Genomic DNA, 18772 nt, shown 5'->3' with positions numbered 1-18772 from the left:
TCTCTTGGAACAACAGATCTCATCCAAACTGCAGAGGGCTGTTCCTCTTAGAGTTGCCAGCTTCAGGTTGGGAAATTCCCAGCAATTTGGGGTGGAGCCTTGGGAAGGTGACATTTGGGAAGGAAAGTTATCTCAGCAGGGTATAGTACCATAGAGTCCTCCTTCCAAAGCAGCAGTTTTCTCCAGAGGAGCTGATCTCTGCCATGAGGAAAGCAGTTGTAATTCCTGGTGATCTCCAGCCCCCACCTGGAGGTTGGCAATCCCTGTTCTCATGGAGGAAATGGGTGCTTTGGAGGGTGGCATCTATGTCCTTATAACCCTCTGAGGTCCCTCCCCTCCTCAAACCCCACCTTTCCCAGTTTCCATTCCTCAAATCTCTAAGTATTTCCTAACCTGGAGTTGGCAACCCTATCTCCTTCCCACCCTACCTTTATCTGCCCATGTCTTAAGCTTTCCCACCCGCAGCCTCTACCTAGGAAAACTGTGGTCTCAGTTGTGTGGTGCTAGCCACTTGGCCAGGCCTGCTTGCAAGTTGTTCGGGGTGGTGAGAACCAGGGAGGATTGTAAGGCGCTCCAGAGCGATCTATCAAGGCTGGGCGAGTGGGCATCAATGTTGCAAATGAGGTTCGACATGGGCAAGTGCAAAGTGATGCACATTTTTGGAGCCAAAAATCCTAACTATAAATACACATTGATGGGGTCCAAACTGGCAGAGACTGACCGAGAGAGAGATCTTGGAGTCATGGTAGATAACTCACTGAAAATGTCAACTCAGTGTGCGACTGAAATAAAAAAAGGAAATGCTATGCTGGGGATTATTAGGAAGGGAACTGAAAACAACCAGTATCATAAATGCCCATGTATAAATTGAAGATGCAGCCTCATTTGGAATACTGTGTACAGTTCTGGTCACTGCACCTCCAAAAAGATAGCATTGGGAAAAGAGGAACCAAAATGATTAAGGGGATAGAACGCTTTCCCTATGAAGAAAGGTTAAAGAGGTTGGAGCTCTTTAGCTTGGAGAAATGATGACTGAGGGGTGACATGATAGAGGTTTACAGAGTTATGCATGGGATAGAGAAGGTAGAGAAAGAAGTACTTTTCTCCCTTTCTCACAATACAAGAACTCCTGGGCACTCAGTGAAATTAATGAGCAGAAGGTTTAGTACACATAAAAGAAGTACTTTTTCACCCAAAGAGTAATTAATATGTGGAATTCCCTGCCACAGGAAGTGGTGGTGTCTACAAGCATAGATAGCTTCACTAGGGGGTTAGATAAACATATGGAGCAGAGGTCTATCAATGGCTATTAGCCACAAGGTATAGGTGGGACAGGGATGCTCTGTATTTTTGGTGTGTGTGGGGGAACAGTGGGAAGGCTTCTGAGTTTTGGCCCAACTGGTGGACCTGATGGCACCTGGTTTTTGGCCACTGACACAAAGTGTTGGACTGGATGGGTCACTGGTCTGATCCAACACGGCTTCTTTTATGTTTGTGGTATGGAACCTTTATGGACTTGTGGGGTAGCACCTTATTTCCCTCTCTATGCACTATTTCCTCTTTTGCTCCTGCCGGCAACCCCCATATCCTCCGCCCTTTCCCTGCCTCATTCTCTCCTCCTCAGCTATTCACCAACCTACCTTTTATTTGTTTCCCATCTTCAGCTACATTTATTCTTTATTTGCTTCATTTATACCCCACCTTTCTCCACAGTGGGGACCAAAGCAGCTTACATTATTCTCCTCTCCTCCTTTTTATCCACACAACAGCCCAGTGAGGTAGGTTAGGCTGAAAGTATGTGACTGATCCAAAATCACCCAGTGAACTTGCACATCAAGATGGGGACTTGAACCTGGGTCTCTCAGACCCTACTCTGAAATTCTAACTGCTACACCACACAGGCTATCATAGGCTGCAGTCACACATGCTGAATAATCCACTTTCAGTGCACTTTCTAACTGGATTTTTACTGTGTGAACTGGCAAAATCCAGTTGGAAAGTGCATTGAAAGTGGATTATTTAGTGTGTCTGACACTGCACTTCCACACTGTCATTTTTGTCACTTGATTGTCCCTATTGTTTCAGAGTTTTTTCCTCGCAACGTGTTTTGCTCTCTCAACTAGTCCCAGAGGCCCTGATGAGTCCTCTCTCAAAGATCAAAATAGGCCTGGAATGGGCCCTGCCTTTACTGGATAGGCCAAGCCTGGAATACTGTGGCTACCTAGCAACAGCTGCTGAGGGAATCCCATTCATTAAAGCTACAGGGACTCTTTTGATCATATCAGGTTTTTCAAAACTTTTTTTAAAGTTAAATATATGTCTAGGATTTCAGGTTTGTTTGTTTTTTTACAAACTGGGGACCCTTTTCAGGTTTGTAGAAGGATCTGGCTGACTTTGCGCTCTCTCTCTCTCTGTGTCTGTGTGTTTAAACTGCTCACAATATATGTGGGGCAGATGTAACTCATGGGGAAGGGAGTTCCAAAGATCTGAGGCAATTACTGAGAAGGCTCACAACCACCAGGTACACCTCTGCCATGGTAGATTCCAGCATTAAGGCCTTTCTGCCTGACCTCAGAAAGCAGGTAAGCATATAAAGGAGGCGACCCCTCAGGCATGTTGGACCCAAGTCATTTTGAGCTTTAAAAGTCATCAGGGCACATTGTGTCCAAAACTACACTGTTGGTACAAGACAGGTCTTATTAGGATAGCAAGGTCTGGATTGGATAGGGGTCATTTCGTAGAAAAAGAGCTAGGGGAACTCATTAGCATAACTCATTAGCATATGCCACACCCCCTGACATCACCGGAAGTGTGTCATAAGGCCACACACCCTGACATCACCGGAAGTGTGTCATAAGGCCACACACCCCGCCCCCAACGGTCCCGGCCACCGCCACCGGCCTTGCAGCTCCACTGCTGAGCCCCATGAGGGGCCTGGCGGTGGACCCGCAAGGCCGGCGAGAGTGCAAGGAAGCCCTGCGAAGGCCCTCCCTGGCCCCAGGCAGGCAGGGGTGGGGAGAGGCAGGGAGGAAGCATCTTACCCTCCCTCTTCTCCTGCCTCCTCCTGGCTGAATGAGGGCCGGAAGCGGGGCGGCCGGAAGCAGGGGGCGGGGCTTTGTCATGTGCCCCACCCCCCGTACCTCACCCCGGGGAACTGTGTTCCCCTGCAATCCCCCCCCGAAATGACCTCTGGGATTGGAAGATACCTAGAGACCTTGGGGGTGGATCCTGGAGAGGGTGGGGTTTGGGGAGGGGCCTCAGCATGGTACAATGCCATAGGGGACACCCTATGGCATTTTCTCCAGGGGAGCTGATCTTTTTCAGCTGGAGATCAGTTGTAAAAGCAGGAGATCTCCAGACCCCACCAGGAGGCTGGCATCACAGCAATGGGCCTCTGCCCCCCACTAACTTGCTGGCTGGTGCATTCTGTACCAGTTGAGGGGGTAAATGTGTATTAACCTCTCTGAGAAAATTGAAGAAGTTGTCCTGTCTATCTGGAAGCATATGGTTTATCATCAAAAGAACTATGGAGTTGGAAGATGATTTTGTATCTGTTGCCTCTGTCCAGATTGGACACAACAGTATATTACAACATGGGAATGAAAAAGGCTGCTGCATCTTGGATACTGCTGGAGGTAGTCAAAAATGTGGTAACTTTGTAAACAGCTATATGATGCAAGCTGTATCCAAGTTTAATGCGATATAACCGTTCAGGAATTATAGTTTTTGTTGCCTCTGCTCAGATTTTTTAAAAAGTGTGTTACATAAAAATCACCTGCTAGCACTGGCTCACACTCAGAGATCCAGGTGGGTAGCCCTGTTGGTCAGAAACAGCAGAACAAAGTTTGAGTCCAGTGGCATCTTTAAGACTAACAAAGTTTTATTCAAGGTATAAGCTTTCCTTGAATAAAACTGTTGGTCCTAGAGGTGCCACTAGATGAGTCTAGTGCTGAGAGCGAAAGAGAGAACTACATGTCCCATGATCCTCAAAGTGAATCATAACAATTATCTGCGTATCTGAAGATTTCCTGGCGGGAAGTAGTTGCCCGCCTCCTTTCTTCACAAACTTTTCTCTGACCTCTTTCCATTTGTGTCCCAGGCAGAGACCACATTATTGAACGCCTGGGATAGACCGCAGCGCTCGGAAGTTATCCTCGGGACGAAGCTGAAGTGAAACCTTCGTTTTTGTTATAAGTGCGCAGGCGTGTGCGAGATTTGGCGCCGCGATTTGTATTTTGAGAAGACGATTCAGTTCCTGAGGCAACACGGAGGCTGGTCAGTCTGGGTCTTTTAGCTAAATTTTGTTGTTGTTTTGCCGTTGTGGTTCTTGTTAGTTACATATCCCCCCCCCCGTTGTTGTCCATAAATAAGCGTGTCTAGAATTTTCAACCTAAATATGAGATCAGGCTGGGGGAGAGCCAGCCTTTCAGCTTGGTTCGTCCCGTGTGTTTTGGACTGTTAACCAGCCCCTTCAGGGAGCAGCTCCGAGGCGGTTGAAAGGTTTAGAAAAAACGTACATGATTGTATGGAGTGGAAACCTAAGACCCAGAACAGAGATGCATTTGGGAAAGGGGAGGGTAGTGGGGTGATGTGCATGTGTGCACAGATTTTTCAAAATGAAGATGAAAGGGCTACCAAAGTGTGGTGTAGTGGTTGGAGCATTAGACTACGATCTGGGAGAACCAGGTTCTAATCCCAACTTCTGCCCGTGGAAGCTTGCTGGGTGACCTTGGGCTAGTCATATACTCTCAGCCTGAACTACCTCACTGGGTTGTTGTGAGGATAAAAATGGAGGCGAGGAGAACGATGTAAGCTGCTTTGGATGAGTCCCCATTGGGGAGAAAAGCAGTAACCAAATGAAGCAAATAAAGAAATAGTTGAGGGTCTGAGCCACCTCCATGAGGAAAGGCTAAAGAAAAACTTCAAATAAGGCAACATTAGTGGAGGGGGGTGACTGAGGGTTATACAACTTTCCATGAATGTGGAGAAAATGGACAGAGAGAAATTCAGGACTGATTAATTATGTATAGAATGTGTAAAATCAGTTTATGAAAATCGTTGCACAGGATATGGTGATGGTCACTAGGATTGCATGTGGGACTGAGTGGGAATAGGGGCAGCACACCAGAGCCTTTAATCATGCTTTTATACCATTGCCAGAGGGGGCTAACTGTAATGTACCACTGCAGTGGACTGAAGTCAGTTTCTTTCTCTCTCCTTCCAGTGTGCTTCTTGTAACAAAAAAGGAGCTGGATGATGCAGCACTGTGTTGTGGTGGGTCCTCATGAAATGGGAGTACTGTTCAGTGGCACCAGCGGCTACATCCTGTTAGCCTGCAGAGAAAACAAATGGAGAAAGATTCTGTTGGTTTTCTAAATTGAAAACCAGTTTTATTTTATTCATTTAAAATACTTTCATCCTACCCTTCCTCCATGACGCATGTGACTATGTACATCATTTTACCCTGAGAACAGGTTAAGTTGAGAGAAAATGACTGTCCTCCCACTGAGTTTTTATTATGATCAGTGCTTTAGAACCTTGATCTCCCCAAGAGACAGTCTAAAACTCTAATCATTATACCCACTGGCTGTTAAATGTGATTCATTCCAAGGTGCATAGCCACTTGGCACTGTTCTGATCTTTGTTTTCTGTAACATAAAGTGTATCTCAAGACACTGCAAACCTACTACCTTTCTGCTCTCATGCCAGGCACTATGGAAAATGTGTCTAGGGAGATAGGCCACGTAGTACAGTCAGAGATGGACTGGAAGAAAGCATGGGTTTCTTCCTACATAGAGGGGAAAGATAAGACTTTTTCAGCAGAAGTCTCCAAAAACAGTCTGCCATAGGGAAGAGGTGACGATCAGCGATGTGTGAGCCCTGTTGCTGATTGGGATCAGCTTAATCATTTCCTCAACTGTAGCATCCCCAGTACCCCATCACTTTTGTTGGTTGGCCTTGAACTCTTATGAGAAAAATATATCTATGAATCCAACTTGTGTTCTCTTATTTTTAGAATAACGGTTTCTTTATTTAAAAACTAAAATAGCCTGAACGTTTGAATCTTTTCTCAAGAGGGAAAGTGTCCCAGTCCCTTGTTTGTTTTGGTTTTCCTTTTCTATTTATGTATTTTAGGGATCCTGTTAGATGCTGCTGATGCAATAGCTCCAGTTTACCAGTTATGCTAGCATGGCATCCTGCATCAATTTGATTTACCACCTTTTATGGTATTGCTCTAGTTTAAAGTGCATCATTTATCATGCTAACAATTCTTTGCACTTTTGGTAAACCACCTAAGCAAATTCTGTTGAAGTTGTTTTAGAACTGGGTCAGTGCAAATGTCTTGTCAGCCATAAATTCGCTAAATGGCTTTAAGGCAAGCCAGTGTTCTAACAGCTCCCACATTTGCATAATGGGAATATTAGCATTCTTAGCAGGGTTGTTGTGAGAGCTACTTTCATAATGTATATAAGGTGCTGTGAAAAACTGAAGTGTGATACATAAACACTAAGAATAAACACTATTATTCTTTGGAATGATTTCCAGATAAGTATTATTTAGTATCACCATCTATAACTCACTTTTGTACACTGTTTGTTCCTTAATCTGGTGTTGTATGTTAGGAGAATGTGTGGCATATGGTTTATCATAACTAATATGGGTGCACACGTGACAAACCACGGTTCAGAGTGGTGGTGAGAGAGGAGAAAAATAGTTTGTATTTAGAAGAGGAAAAGAAAGTTTTTATTTCTTATCAAATAAAATACTATAAGAAGGCTAAGACCATGGTTCAGAGTGGTGGTGAGAGAGGACAAAAATAGTTTGTATTTAGAAGAGGAAAAGAAAGTTTTTATTTCTTATCAAATAAAATACTATAAGAAGGCTAAGTCTGAGTGCATTGTAACATCATTTTCCAGGTTTGCTTAACAATACCAGTGATGCTATGGATAAGAATGTTCCCATATCTAAGGGGAGATCGTCTTTCTTCGAAATGTTCAAAACACGATGCAGTGAATCAGGTACCACTTGAATTTGTAAAACTTAGTTATGGACACTGCAAGTGACTCCCTTCTGTAGCCATCATACATAAATTGTGTACTTGATTAAAGACATATTTGAAAGCAATTTCTTTCCTTTATGCACATTTTATTTTTTAGCACTGTTGTTCTTAGTAGTATCTTTTCTAAAATTTGTGTAAGCATGTTGAACTGACAGATACTTGTGCAAAAGTACTAATGAAACAAAGTCATCAAAGTATATAGCAGGAAGTTTGGATGTTGGCATTTTAAATTTTCTGTATGTTTCAGTTGGTCGTTTAAGACCTACAGCATTATTTGTGCTGCAGGTCATGTTTGTTTACATCTGCAAGGAAATTACGACTAAATAGATTTCTCTAAGGACAAGTAACAATGAGATCAAACTAGAGTTGCACAAAGGCAATTATTTATACACAACAATTATTAATAGCCTCACAGACATCTGAGATTGTCTCAGAGAGAGTGGTGTAAGTATGGATTGCTTTGCAGCCCAGGTCATGGAGTCTTTGTTATTTGTACAGTTCTTCATGTAGTGCCATCAGTGAACTTAACAGAGTAATTTTCAGAGATTGTGGCTACAGAGTAACTTGCAGTAGCAGTCCCATTGTCATTTGTAGTTCATGCTAGTGTCCTTGCACATGTAAGCTACTCCGGAAAATGCCAAGCACATTGATGATACTATGTGAAGAATAAATAGTAATTTCAGAGCAAAAGTGTTTTAAATTCCAACATGAGTTTAATTGGTTTGTGGATAGGACTAGGTAATATTGATGCATGTGAGTAAGGCCATTGGTCTAGCTAGCCTGGTATTGGCTACGCAGACTTGCAGAGGATCTCCTGAGATCTTACACAGAGGTCTTTTCCAGCCCTGTGGAGATGCCAGGAACTGAATATGAAACTTCATTTCAAGATCAGTATTGCCAGTAGTGGAATGGGGTTGTGGCTCAGTGGAAGAGCCTCTGCTTGTCATACAAAAGATCCCCAGGTCAAACACTGGCATCTCTAGTTAAAAGGACCAGGCAGTAGGTGATGTAAAAGAGCTCCTCCTGAAATTCTGGAGAGTTTCTGCCATTCTGAGCAATGGTCTGATGAACCTTGAGGGACCAATGGTCTGATTCAGTATAAGGTAGCTTCCTATGCATGTCATAAAGGCGTTATTAAAAAGTTGACAAATGAGCTGTTTATTAAAGTAAAGGTAAAGGTTCCCTTGCTCGAAAGCCAGTCGAATCCGACTCTAGGGTTGCGGTGCTCATCTCCGTTTCAAAGCCGAAGAGACAGCGCTGTCCGAAGATGTTTCCGTGGTCATGTGGCCGGCATGACTAAACACCAAGGTGCACGGAATGCTGTTACCTTCCCACTTTAGTGGTACCTATTATTAATAGCCTCCCAGACATCTGAGATTGTCTCAGAGAGAGTAGTGTAAGTATGGATTGCAATTTCTTGTTTTCGAACTGCTAGGTTCCCTAAATGAATTACTTGGGCACACTGAGATAAATGCTAGTGTTGCCCATACACTACTACAATATACAATCTTAACTCTTAAAGGTATTTGATGCAAGCTTGCATGGGTTGTTTTATAAGGGAATTTTGTAGGAGAATTTAACCTAGAACAACTTCCTACTCAGTAGCATGATTATTAAATAATTCTTCAAAGGACATTAATGCTTATCTCAGTCTGTAATTCTATGATTTTTAAGTAACTCTGAAAAGTCATCCAAATACTTTTAACAGTCAGTAAGATCTGTGGCATCTCATTATGGCCCCATTTGATATTATAATGCACTTTTTAAATGCCAATGAGGTTATCTTCTACAACTTCATTATTTTCCAAAGTTCCTGGAAAACTTTTTGTATTAGCCTGTATACATGCTTTTGACTAATATGAAAAGGGCTCTTTAGAAAGTGTTTATTTCCCAGTTGTTTGAAGCCAGTGACCTTTATTCCTAGCCTTTTGTCATATCACTTGAAAGACTAAAGTTAGAGCCCAATGGGCACCTTTAAGACCAAAAAAGTTTTATTCAAGGTGTGAGCTTTCGTGTGTACACACACTTCATCAAGTGTGTGCATACACACGAAAGCTCACACCCTGAATAAAACTTTCGTTGGTCTTAAAGGTGCCATTGGACTCTAACTTTGTTCTGTTGCTTCAGACCAACACAGCTACCCACCTTGATCTAACTTTAAAGATTGTATTCCATTTAGTGACCTCAGTACATCAAATATAAATACATTTGCCATTTGCAGTATCTGAATTGGCTGGGTAGATGAAATTAGAAACCCTTAAAGACAATATTTGGTATGTGAAATGGTATACCACAGCCCAATCTCATCAAATCTCAGAAGCTAAGTAGGGTCGATACTTGGCTGGGAGACTGCCTTCCTCTGCAAAGTCTTCCTTGGTAATGGCAAACCATCCCTGCTTAATTGTTTGCCTTGAAAACCCTATGGGGTTGCCATAAGTTGGCTGTGACTTGACGGCACCACTGAATAAGAGGGCTTATTAATAGTTATGTATCTAATTCCAGGAAGTTTTTAAGTAAATAGGATCAGTGTGCACAACTCAGGCTTGTGCGTGCGTGCATGGGCATGCACATATGTATGTCTGTTAAATGTGAAAATGGTGAGCCTGGAGGTGTCAGATCACACCACACAGCACTTCATAAGAAGTATTCTGTTTATTGGTAGGTCATAACTATGACACGTGAACGTTTTTGTGAGGAATGGCCCAAAGCAGTAGGACACCCAAAGTTATAGTAGTTTCAAAGCACCCCCCATTACAAGCAAAAGCCAGTAAGCATTGTGCATTGTGCACACGTGGGAGGAAAGTGAGCGGGTGAAATAGGAGCCATTTGTTCCCAGCAGGTCAGGAGCAGCTGGAACCGCAAGGTCAGAAAGGCATAAACAGATAACAACCCAGACAGGAGACATCCTTAGTGTACCAGGTTGAGGAAGGAGGATCTCCCCCCATACATTCCAGAGACATGGCAGTGTTAACTGACAGGAGGCCAATAAGTCAGCCTACCAAATGAGGAACAGAGACTTATAATATGTGATCTAATCTTCATTCTACCTCCTGAGCTGGAGTTTAGCTACTTTCCCAGTTCATCTCCAAATTGCCTGATTGTCTTTTCCATGCTGTATGTTTTCTCTTGTTAGAATCTAAGCCAGAGGTCCCCAGAGCGGTGCCTGTGGGCATCATGTTGCCCACGAAGTGATTTTAAGAACTGGGTGGAGCTAGATGGAGCTTTTACCCACCAGGACTTCTGATTTGGCTGTGCAGATTAAAACAACACTGTTTCCGCAGGAGCTGCTATCACAATGTTGGTTTTATTCTCTCTCACTCTTTGCCAGGTTTTTTTTTTAATTACCCTTCTTCTCCCCTGCATTGAGGCTTCCTTTGTTGCTGGTTGTACTTCCTGGAGCAGCCGTTTTGTGGTTGCACCCACCACCCTGTGCCAGAATTCCAAAGGTGCCCACAGGCTGAAAAGTATTGGGGACCCTGATCTAGGACATAGAGTTCCAAAAGCCTTAAGATAATGTAATAGTGTAGGCTTGTTTTGGCCTGCCTTTTGGCCACTATTACCACCAATAATTTTAACTATAGAGCCCTGGCCCTTGGCTTTGACATCCAGCCTGTGCCGCCACTCGCATTAGGAAGAGCACTGACCAAAAAAATTGTTTAGATCTTGTAGACACTTTCGGGATGCCACCTTCAGGATGCCATCTTAAGCAATCAATGAAACATCACCAGCACTTATCAGTGTGCACAACTCAGGCTTGCGTGTGCGTGCGTGCATGTACATATGTATGTCTGTTAAATGTGAAAATAATTGTTATTTATGTATTAATCAGTGTGAGCCGCCCTGAGCCTGCTTTGCGGGGAGGGCGGGGTACAAACTAAATAAATAAAATAAAAGCAGTTCATTAATTTTGAAAATATGGGGCTTAAAGATGTTGCTTTCTACCTTGGAAAATCCTGAATATATCCCTTTTATTAGACTTAGGGCCAATAAGTCTCAACTGGTTGGAAGAGCTGAGTTCAGAAGTTCCACCTTATGACTGCAAAATATCAGAAGATGCTGAATATAAAGCTAGCCTGGATGAACACGCTTTTAAGATGCCAAAGAAGAAGCTGTTTACAAACAGTCAGTTAGCTTCAACACCACTGATTTTAAAAGAACAGAGTCAAATCTTGCCACTGTTTGTTTCTCCAGTGAAAGAAATGGATCAGAGCACAATGGAAGCTGGTGAGAAGTTTTGCACATAACATTTCAAAGTACAGAGTCTTAAGATTATATTGCAATGAGATATGTTAAAGAAAACATAAATCATCTTTGAAATAGATATCTTCTCCAAACAGAGGGAGAATCTGCAATTTCTTCAGCTTACCCCATTGATCTACAACATCCACACCAAATCCCTTACAGTTTGTCAGGGATCTCCAAACCTAAGGAACAAGGGGTTTCAGTGGGGGTAAATCCATGGAATGCAGGAGAGGTGGAAAAGCCCTATTGTGTGAGCACAGTTCTACTGGCATTGCTTTGGATTCAACCCATAGTGTGGTCATCTACCAGGTTATAAACTGCACATAGTTTAATTCCCTTGTATAGAGCCATCCTAAACATTTCATTTTTAAGCATTCTGCAAAATCTTAAATATGAGGGGGTCTTCCTGATCTCAGGCAAGCCATTCCATGAGTGGGAGCCACAACAGAGAATGCATGTGTATGAGCCATGAAGGGCTTTGTATGTGATGACCAGTACCTTGAGTTAAACCCAGTAACTGATCAGCAGGCCCATAGCCAGGCTTTTTAAATTCAGGGGCCTTTAAATAAGTTGGGGGACACTCCGCACCACTGTTCCCTCTAAGCTGAGTTAGTGTGAGCTACCTCACAGTTTTTTAGCCTCCAGCTCACACATTTTTGTTTTAGCTCAGGAAGGATGGCTACAGAGCAAACCAATTTAATGCAGTAGCCAAATGGCTCGCTCACAACTTTAATGCCAGTAGCTCACAAAGTAGAAATTTTGCTCACATGACTCCACAGATTAGAGGAACATTGCTCCGCACCGCTCCCAAGCGAGCAACCTCACTCCCACCCTTCCCTGCAACCAGCCAGGCATCCTTTTGGCAGGGGAGCCAAGGCTGCCAGGGCAGGAAAGTGGTGAGCCCGCCTAAGGAGGCTGCCTTCGTTGCCCGCCTGCCACTGCCGCAGTTCCTCTCTCCATTCCTGCCCCTGGCGGCTGCTTCTCATCCTCCAGCCGCAGTTGAATGGCGGGCTGCCAGGGCAGGAGAGCAGCGAGCCCGCCTGGTGAGGCTGTCTCTGTTGCCCACCTGCTGCTGCAGTTCCTTCCCCTACTGCTGCCCCTAGGAGTTGGGGGGCCTGGGATGGATGAGAAGTCAGGGGACCTTGGTGGTAAGTTGGGGGCCGGGCCCTGAGAGACCTCACTATAACTATGGGCCTGCTGACCAGTAACCAATGGAGTGTCTGCAAAATGGGTGTGATGTGCATGCTCCTCCTAGCTCCCAACAGCAACCCAGCTGCGGCATTCTGTACCAACCAAAGTTCCAGACCCATGTAGAGTGCACGATTGCAATTGTCTAGCCTTGAGGTTACCTTGGCATTGAAGCCATGTGGCTGGATGGGCCAACTCAAGGTAGGGAGCCATCTTCTGGGCTAAATGAAGATGGAAGAAAACATGTTTTGCAGCAGCATTAACTTGCTTCTCCAGTAATAATTCTGAGCCTAAACCCCAGATGTACTGTGCCCAAAGCATAACCTTGCCAGCCCTCCAGGACTTATCTGGAAACCTTTTTAAATATTTAACAATATAACTTCTAGGTAAGGGGTCCCCAGTGCAGTGGTTGTGGCTGCTTTGAAGCCCCCCTTTCCTAGCACATACCAAGTGTTTTAAGAAAGTAGTTGGGACCAGGTAGGACTTTTGCACAGCAAAGCTTCTGATCAGCCATTTAGAGATTTGATTGACTGTAGATTTTTTAAAAAGTTGCTTTGGCAGCAATTGCCACCACAGCACAAGCCGGTCCTTCACTGTGTGACTGAAGGTAAGCTGCACAAGCCATTGTATGGCAAGCTCCACCGCCGATGGCAGCTGTCTTGTGGTTGTGCCCGTCATTCTGTGTCAGAATTCCAAAGGTTCCTGCAGGCTCAATGAGGTTGGGGACCACTGCCCTAGGTCTTAACTGTGTTAGTGAGTGTTAGTTGGATGCCATGAAATGTGGGAAGCACAATGTCCCTCAAGACCTCAGCTTTCCCAGCCAGCACCACCTGAGTTTCTTTTGTGTTTTCCTGAAATAATATGTTTAATAAAGTGAGTAAGTGCATGTTTTAGGATATGAGCTGGAAGTCAATGGTTCAGATTTCAATTTAGTTATGAAATTGGGTGGTGTTTGTTAAGCTAATACATAGCCCTGTCTGTAATATTTAGAGAATTCATAGTGCTTCATGTACATTATCTTTTTGATCATCATGACTTATTTAACTCTCAGTGTGGTGTAGCAGTTAGAGTGCTGGACTAGAATCTAGGAGTCCCAAGTTCAGATTCCCACTCAGCCACGGAAGTTCACTGGGTGGCCTTGGGCCACTCGCACATTGTCAGCCTGACCTACCTCACAGGGTTACTGTGAGAATGAAATGGAGGAGGGAAGAACGATGTGAGCTGCTTTGGGTCCCCTAGTGGAAAGAAAGGTGGAGTATAAATTAAATAAACAAACAAACTTAGATCTATATAAAAGCAAATGTTGAAATTCATACATGTAGTGTTGAACTGTTTTTTTAACTTTAACATTGATGGTTGCAGGCATTTCAGAAATTTGTTTGAATTATTATATATCTTTATTGCAGGCAGATCTGTTAATGAAGCCCCTGCAACAAGGACAAAATTGGATCAATCAAATGAAGTAATCAGTCCTCCTTCAAACAACCGTCTCATTTCAAGGTACACAGTAATTGCCTGTTTTTAGTGTTCTGGCACCCTGATCTCATTAGTCTGCATCATTTGCACCATCACAGCCAGTGCTGTGTCCTGTGCCCATATCCCTACAGAGCCCATGGCAGACAACAGTCCTGACTCATTCTGTTTGTAGTTACTAATATAAGATCTAATGATCAATTGCAGCATTGTGATAGTGAGAGAGTCATTTTACTGTATTTCATTAGTAACAGTTTTTTTCCCTTTATTTTTATGTCAGCCCAGCTGTTTTAAGAAATATATGTGGAACACCTCTAGGATATAAATCTGGTATGCAGTGTTGTCTTTCATTGTATGCTGTATTGAAAGTTTTATATGTTATTCCTAAGAGAGGACAGAAAACTTACTGTCTGACTTTTGATATTTTTCAGTGTTAAATGGAAGTTTGCTTTCTACGCCAAAAATTTTTCAGGTAATTTCCCCCCCTCAAATATTTCAGCTGTTTGAGTAAAACTATTTTAGATTTTTATGCTTAAAAACTGTTACTCTGATATGTTTTAGGCTCAGACACCAAAATGCATTTCTGAAAGCTTGGGAGCAGAAGCGGATCCTGAAATGTCTTGGTCAAGTTCATTGGCTACACCCCCTACACTTTCCCCAACAGTAGTAATAGGTAAACGATAACAATGTGATTATGCCAGAATTTAAAAAATTATATCTGATATGAAATACTGTGCTGGGGAACTGAGTATTAAAAAATATAAATTGTAATACAACTAATATATATAAATAATACAACTTGCAACTTGATTACAAATGGTTTATGTTGTTGGAATTTTAGCTACTGGAGATAAGGCAGCTTCTGGAAAAAAGGAACACAATGAAAGACTTGCTTTGGTGAGTAGCTTTAAAGAATTAAACGGGCACAGCAGGCGATTTTTGATTTATTTATTTAGGTGTTTATACTCCATTCTTCTCCCCAGCGGAGACCCAAAGGAGCTTACAACATTGTTCTTCCTTACTCCCAATTTGTCCTCACAGCTACTGACCAGTGAGGTAGGTTATGCTGAGAGTTAGTGGATTGATCCAGACCAAAATTTCCCTCAGCAGGGTGGAACATTTCTGCCTCCCCCCTCCCACTGTAGCTCACTGATCCCCATTAAAAGCTGCTCCTGGAGACAGGAAATGCTGAGGGATGACATGAAGGGGGTCTGCAGTGGGAAGGGGGAATCTAAGTTGCCAATTAACCATGTGTTCCTATGCAAAGTTACTCCAGTGTAAACCCATTGAATTCAGTGGGCCCTCAAGATTCTAGTCCAGCACTGACCACTAGGCAGCATTCATTCTCATTTGCTCTGGAGGCTGGTTCTGGGTAATTTCACCTAGTTTCTTATGGCACTGGTTGATGGTTCTTAATCTGTAATGTTTTTAGTATCTAATGATTTTTCTGCTTCTGCTGTTTACAGCTTAATACTGTGATTTTTTTGCTATGACTTCTTTTCATTTTCTTAGAATTCCTTTTTATTGCTATGACTTCTTAACTTTTCATTTTCTTAGAATTCCTTTTTATGAATTGTGTTATGTGTCTTATCTTTTATAAGCTGCCTTGTAAACTTGTAGCACCAAATATAAATGGCTTACATAAGCCTTAAGTAAAAGGTTGTCGAACAGTATCTTCCAGAATCCAGTTTTCCAGCGGTTGTCTTCCACTTTTGCTCTTGGAACTGTATGATCAAATGTTATTTCATGGGAAATTTTTGCCCAAAATCTACTTATGTGTTAAATATGTTTGTAACTCTTATAGCCCAAACCGAAGCCTTGGCTTGAAAGGGTTCAAGATAGCAACCAGTTTGTCTTAATTTTATCTGTTTACCTGTTTTAAACATTTTTAAGCCACCTTTCCGTTTGAATTAGGGGACCCAAGACAGTAAACAGTAAAAACATTAAAACAAGAATAAAAACAAAGCAATTAAAACAAAACACATGAATGGGAGGAAGGGTCAGTGAGAATCAGTGCCCTTAACTCATAAGTAATTTGTATAATTATCCCTTTTTGGTTTTCAGATCATGCAAAGTCTTTTATCCAAGTATGGGAGAAGTCCTGGTAAGAACATACTATCTACAGCAGGAATAGAAGACTTGTGTTCAGAAGATGACAGCAAGAACCAAAGTGAGCACTGCCATTTATAGCCATATTTAGTGTTTTATATTTAATTGAATAGTAAATCACGATGATTGTATAAGATGATCTGAACTTACATGCGCTTATTACAATTCCTTGTACGACAATTCAGTTAGTCTCTTGCCAAAAATATCTTCATAGAATTTCAGATGTGTCATACTTGCTCAACCTGTTTGTCTGTCTTGAACTAAAATGCTTCTGTATTTCTTCATTTACATTATTTAAAAGTCCCTAGTATAGACTATGAATACTGATGTTTCCAAAAACAGCTAATAATCTAAAATTGTATATAAGGCTAATTTCTATAAATATGAAAAGATCATTAGTTTAATCATTTCCCCCACCACAGTAGTTTTTGTAGTTAGCATAATTATCTGTCTAATCCATTAATGAATTAAATACTTGATTGATTTTTTTGCTATGTATGAACAGCCAATCAACTAATCAGTTGTGTAGCAAATAAAATTTAATTTTGATGATTTTGTAATTATTTACAGATTTTGGAAAATTATTAGATGGCTGCTTTGGAATAGACAAACTTCCCAATAAGTCAAGTGTAAACCAGAAGCCACCAAATAATTTGGAAGATGAAGAAATGCATGAAGAAACTGACACTACAGGAGGAATTGAGGGGAGTTTTTCTGTATGCTTTACAAGCGGCAACACTTTCCAAAGAGAAATGAAAACAGACATATGGAGTAAGAATTACTCTGATAAAGCAAAGCATAATGATCTTAAAGAAAATAATGCAGCGAAAGGGGACTCTAAAGATGTCAATATAGAAAAATATGAAACAGAATTAAATTCCTCAATGTATAATCTGCACAGAATGATTATTCCAGGTAACAGAACACAAAACCACTGTGCTGATCAAATTAACATATGTGTAGAAGAAGAAATGCCATCTTCTGTATTCTCTGCATGGTCTCAATTGGACTTGTCTGGTCTTGAAATAACACAGCTGGAAAAAGTGTCTTCATGTTATAGTGGCTCACCTTCTAATATATATATCAAGAAAAATTCTGAAGACCACATACCATCTACTTCCAAAGAGTGTGCTCGTACTAGTTCTTTAGAATCATGCATATTGAACACATCAAGTCTAATAAATGTCCACAAATTATTGAATGCTAATTCTCCAGAAAAAACAGCAGGTTCCAAAAATTCTCCAGTGCCTGTTGAAACTATTAACAGCCCAACCCTAGTGAAAGGTTGTGAGACTAAGCAAGCTTCTGTCATAAATGACTCAGAAAATCTTTCCTTCTTAACGGAAAACACAACTTTTACAGAATTCTTGGAAGCTCATAGCAGTTGCCATCATAAATACTCTAAAGACAATTCTAAGACTTCCCCTGGCTCTCCTGGAGACAGTATTCTAACAGCAGCTGCTGGTGATGGTAGAGGACTTAAAAAGTCCGGCTTGGCAACAACGAGTTCACTTTCCAGTTTTAAAAGGCGACCCCAAAAATTTGTTTATTCACTAAAAGATACTTCAGTGTATCAGGAAGAAGGAACTACACAGACAGGTGGATCTTATCTTGTGCCATCTGGTGCAGAATTAAAATCGTCCAACACTGAAGTTTCTGGAGCAGCCACTGGGAATAAAGGTATGCTCTTAGATTTCTTCATATGTTGATTTATGAAAGCCAAATTCTAAAACAGTTTTCTGTGCTTGTCAAATCTTTGGTATGAACTAGGCATTCATGTTTACAGCACCAAAGAGGCCTTGCTGTAATTTATTCTGTCTTTAGAAGTTAATTGTGTGTTGTGAAGTTAGGGTTTTCTCATCACATGCTTCACAAGTGCTAGTAAGTGGTAGATGAAAAGGATCTAGAGAAAGTAGGGAAGAGGCACTATGAGATACACTGAAGGAAGGAAGTATATAAGAGAGGAAGGAAAAAGGGAGGGATCACGGGTAGAACAGACATTAAAATTTTAGACATTGCAGGAAAAATAGAAACACTTTTGATTAAATGAGCACATTATAAAGCAGCTTATAGTTAATGTCTATATTTTTAATATCTATGTATCTAATAGAGAGCCAGTTTGGTGTAGTGGTTAAGTGCACAGACTCTAATCTGGGAGAACCGGGTTTGATTCCCCACTCCTCCACTTGCACCTGCTGATGTGACCTTGGGTCAGTCACAAGCTCTGGCACAGCTGTCCTTGAAAAAGAGCAGTTCTCTCAGAGAGCTCTCTCAGCTCCACCCCACCTCACAGGGTGTCTGTTGTGGGGAGGGGAAGGGAAAGGAGTTTGTAAGCCGCTCTGAGACACCTTTGGGTAGTGAAGGGCGGGGTATAAATCCAATCTCCTCCTCCTCCTCCTCCTATATGCCCCCTTGGCGTGATAATAATTCCTTTAAATCCCAATGGAATTCTTTGAAAGATTATTTTAGTGTTTTTTTTAACAAATACCCTGAGGCCGCTTTTTTTGGCAGTGGGGGATTTTAATGCTAGACTCGGTTGTAATAAGAAACACCTTAGTAATATTCTCCATTGGGATGGGGAAGACCAAACCCCTTTCCCTTTCCTTTTGCCTAGGCAGTCTAGAGACTCAGTTGTTAATCAGGATGGTCACAGGCTGATAGACCTCTGTATTCAAAATAACCTTTCTATACTTAATGGTT

General features: G+C 42.1%; 1 protein-coding gene across 1 annotated transcript in view; it reads left to right on the top strand.

The window, feature by feature from the left end:
• Positions 1-3526: 3526 nt before the first annotated feature.
• BRCA2 (breast cancer 2) overlaps positions 3527-18772 on the top strand; it is a 40687-nt gene continuing 25441 nt past the window's right edge. Inside the window, exons 1-10 of the mRNA XM_015424196.1 lie at positions 3527-3650; positions 6918-7019; positions 11036-11284; positions 13897-13990; positions 14244-14293; positions 14395-14435; positions 14525-14636; positions 14805-14860; positions 16028-16133; positions 16643-17752. Coding sequence (XP_015279682.1) covers positions 3527-3650; positions 6918-7019; positions 11036-11284; positions 13897-13990; positions 14244-14293; positions 14395-14435; positions 14525-14636; positions 14805-14860; positions 16028-16133; positions 16643-17752 — 2044 coding nt within the window. The remainder of the gene's footprint in view (positions 3651-6917; positions 7020-11035; positions 11285-13896; positions 13991-14243; positions 14294-14394; positions 14436-14524; positions 14637-14804; positions 14861-16027; positions 16134-16642; positions 17753-18772) is intronic.

The sequence above is a fragment of the Gekko japonicus genome, unplaced genomic scaffold (assembly GCF_001447785.1).
Source record: "Gekko japonicus isolate JY-2015 unplaced genomic scaffold, Gekko_japonicus_V1.1 scaffold1403, whole genome shotgun sequence".
In the NCBI taxonomy this organism is placed as follows: Eukaryota; Metazoa; Chordata; class Lepidosauria; order Squamata; family Gekkonidae; genus Gekko; species Gekko japonicus.
Note: the sequence above shows the minus strand (reverse complement) of the source record. Positions and strands in the feature narration are given on the sequence as shown.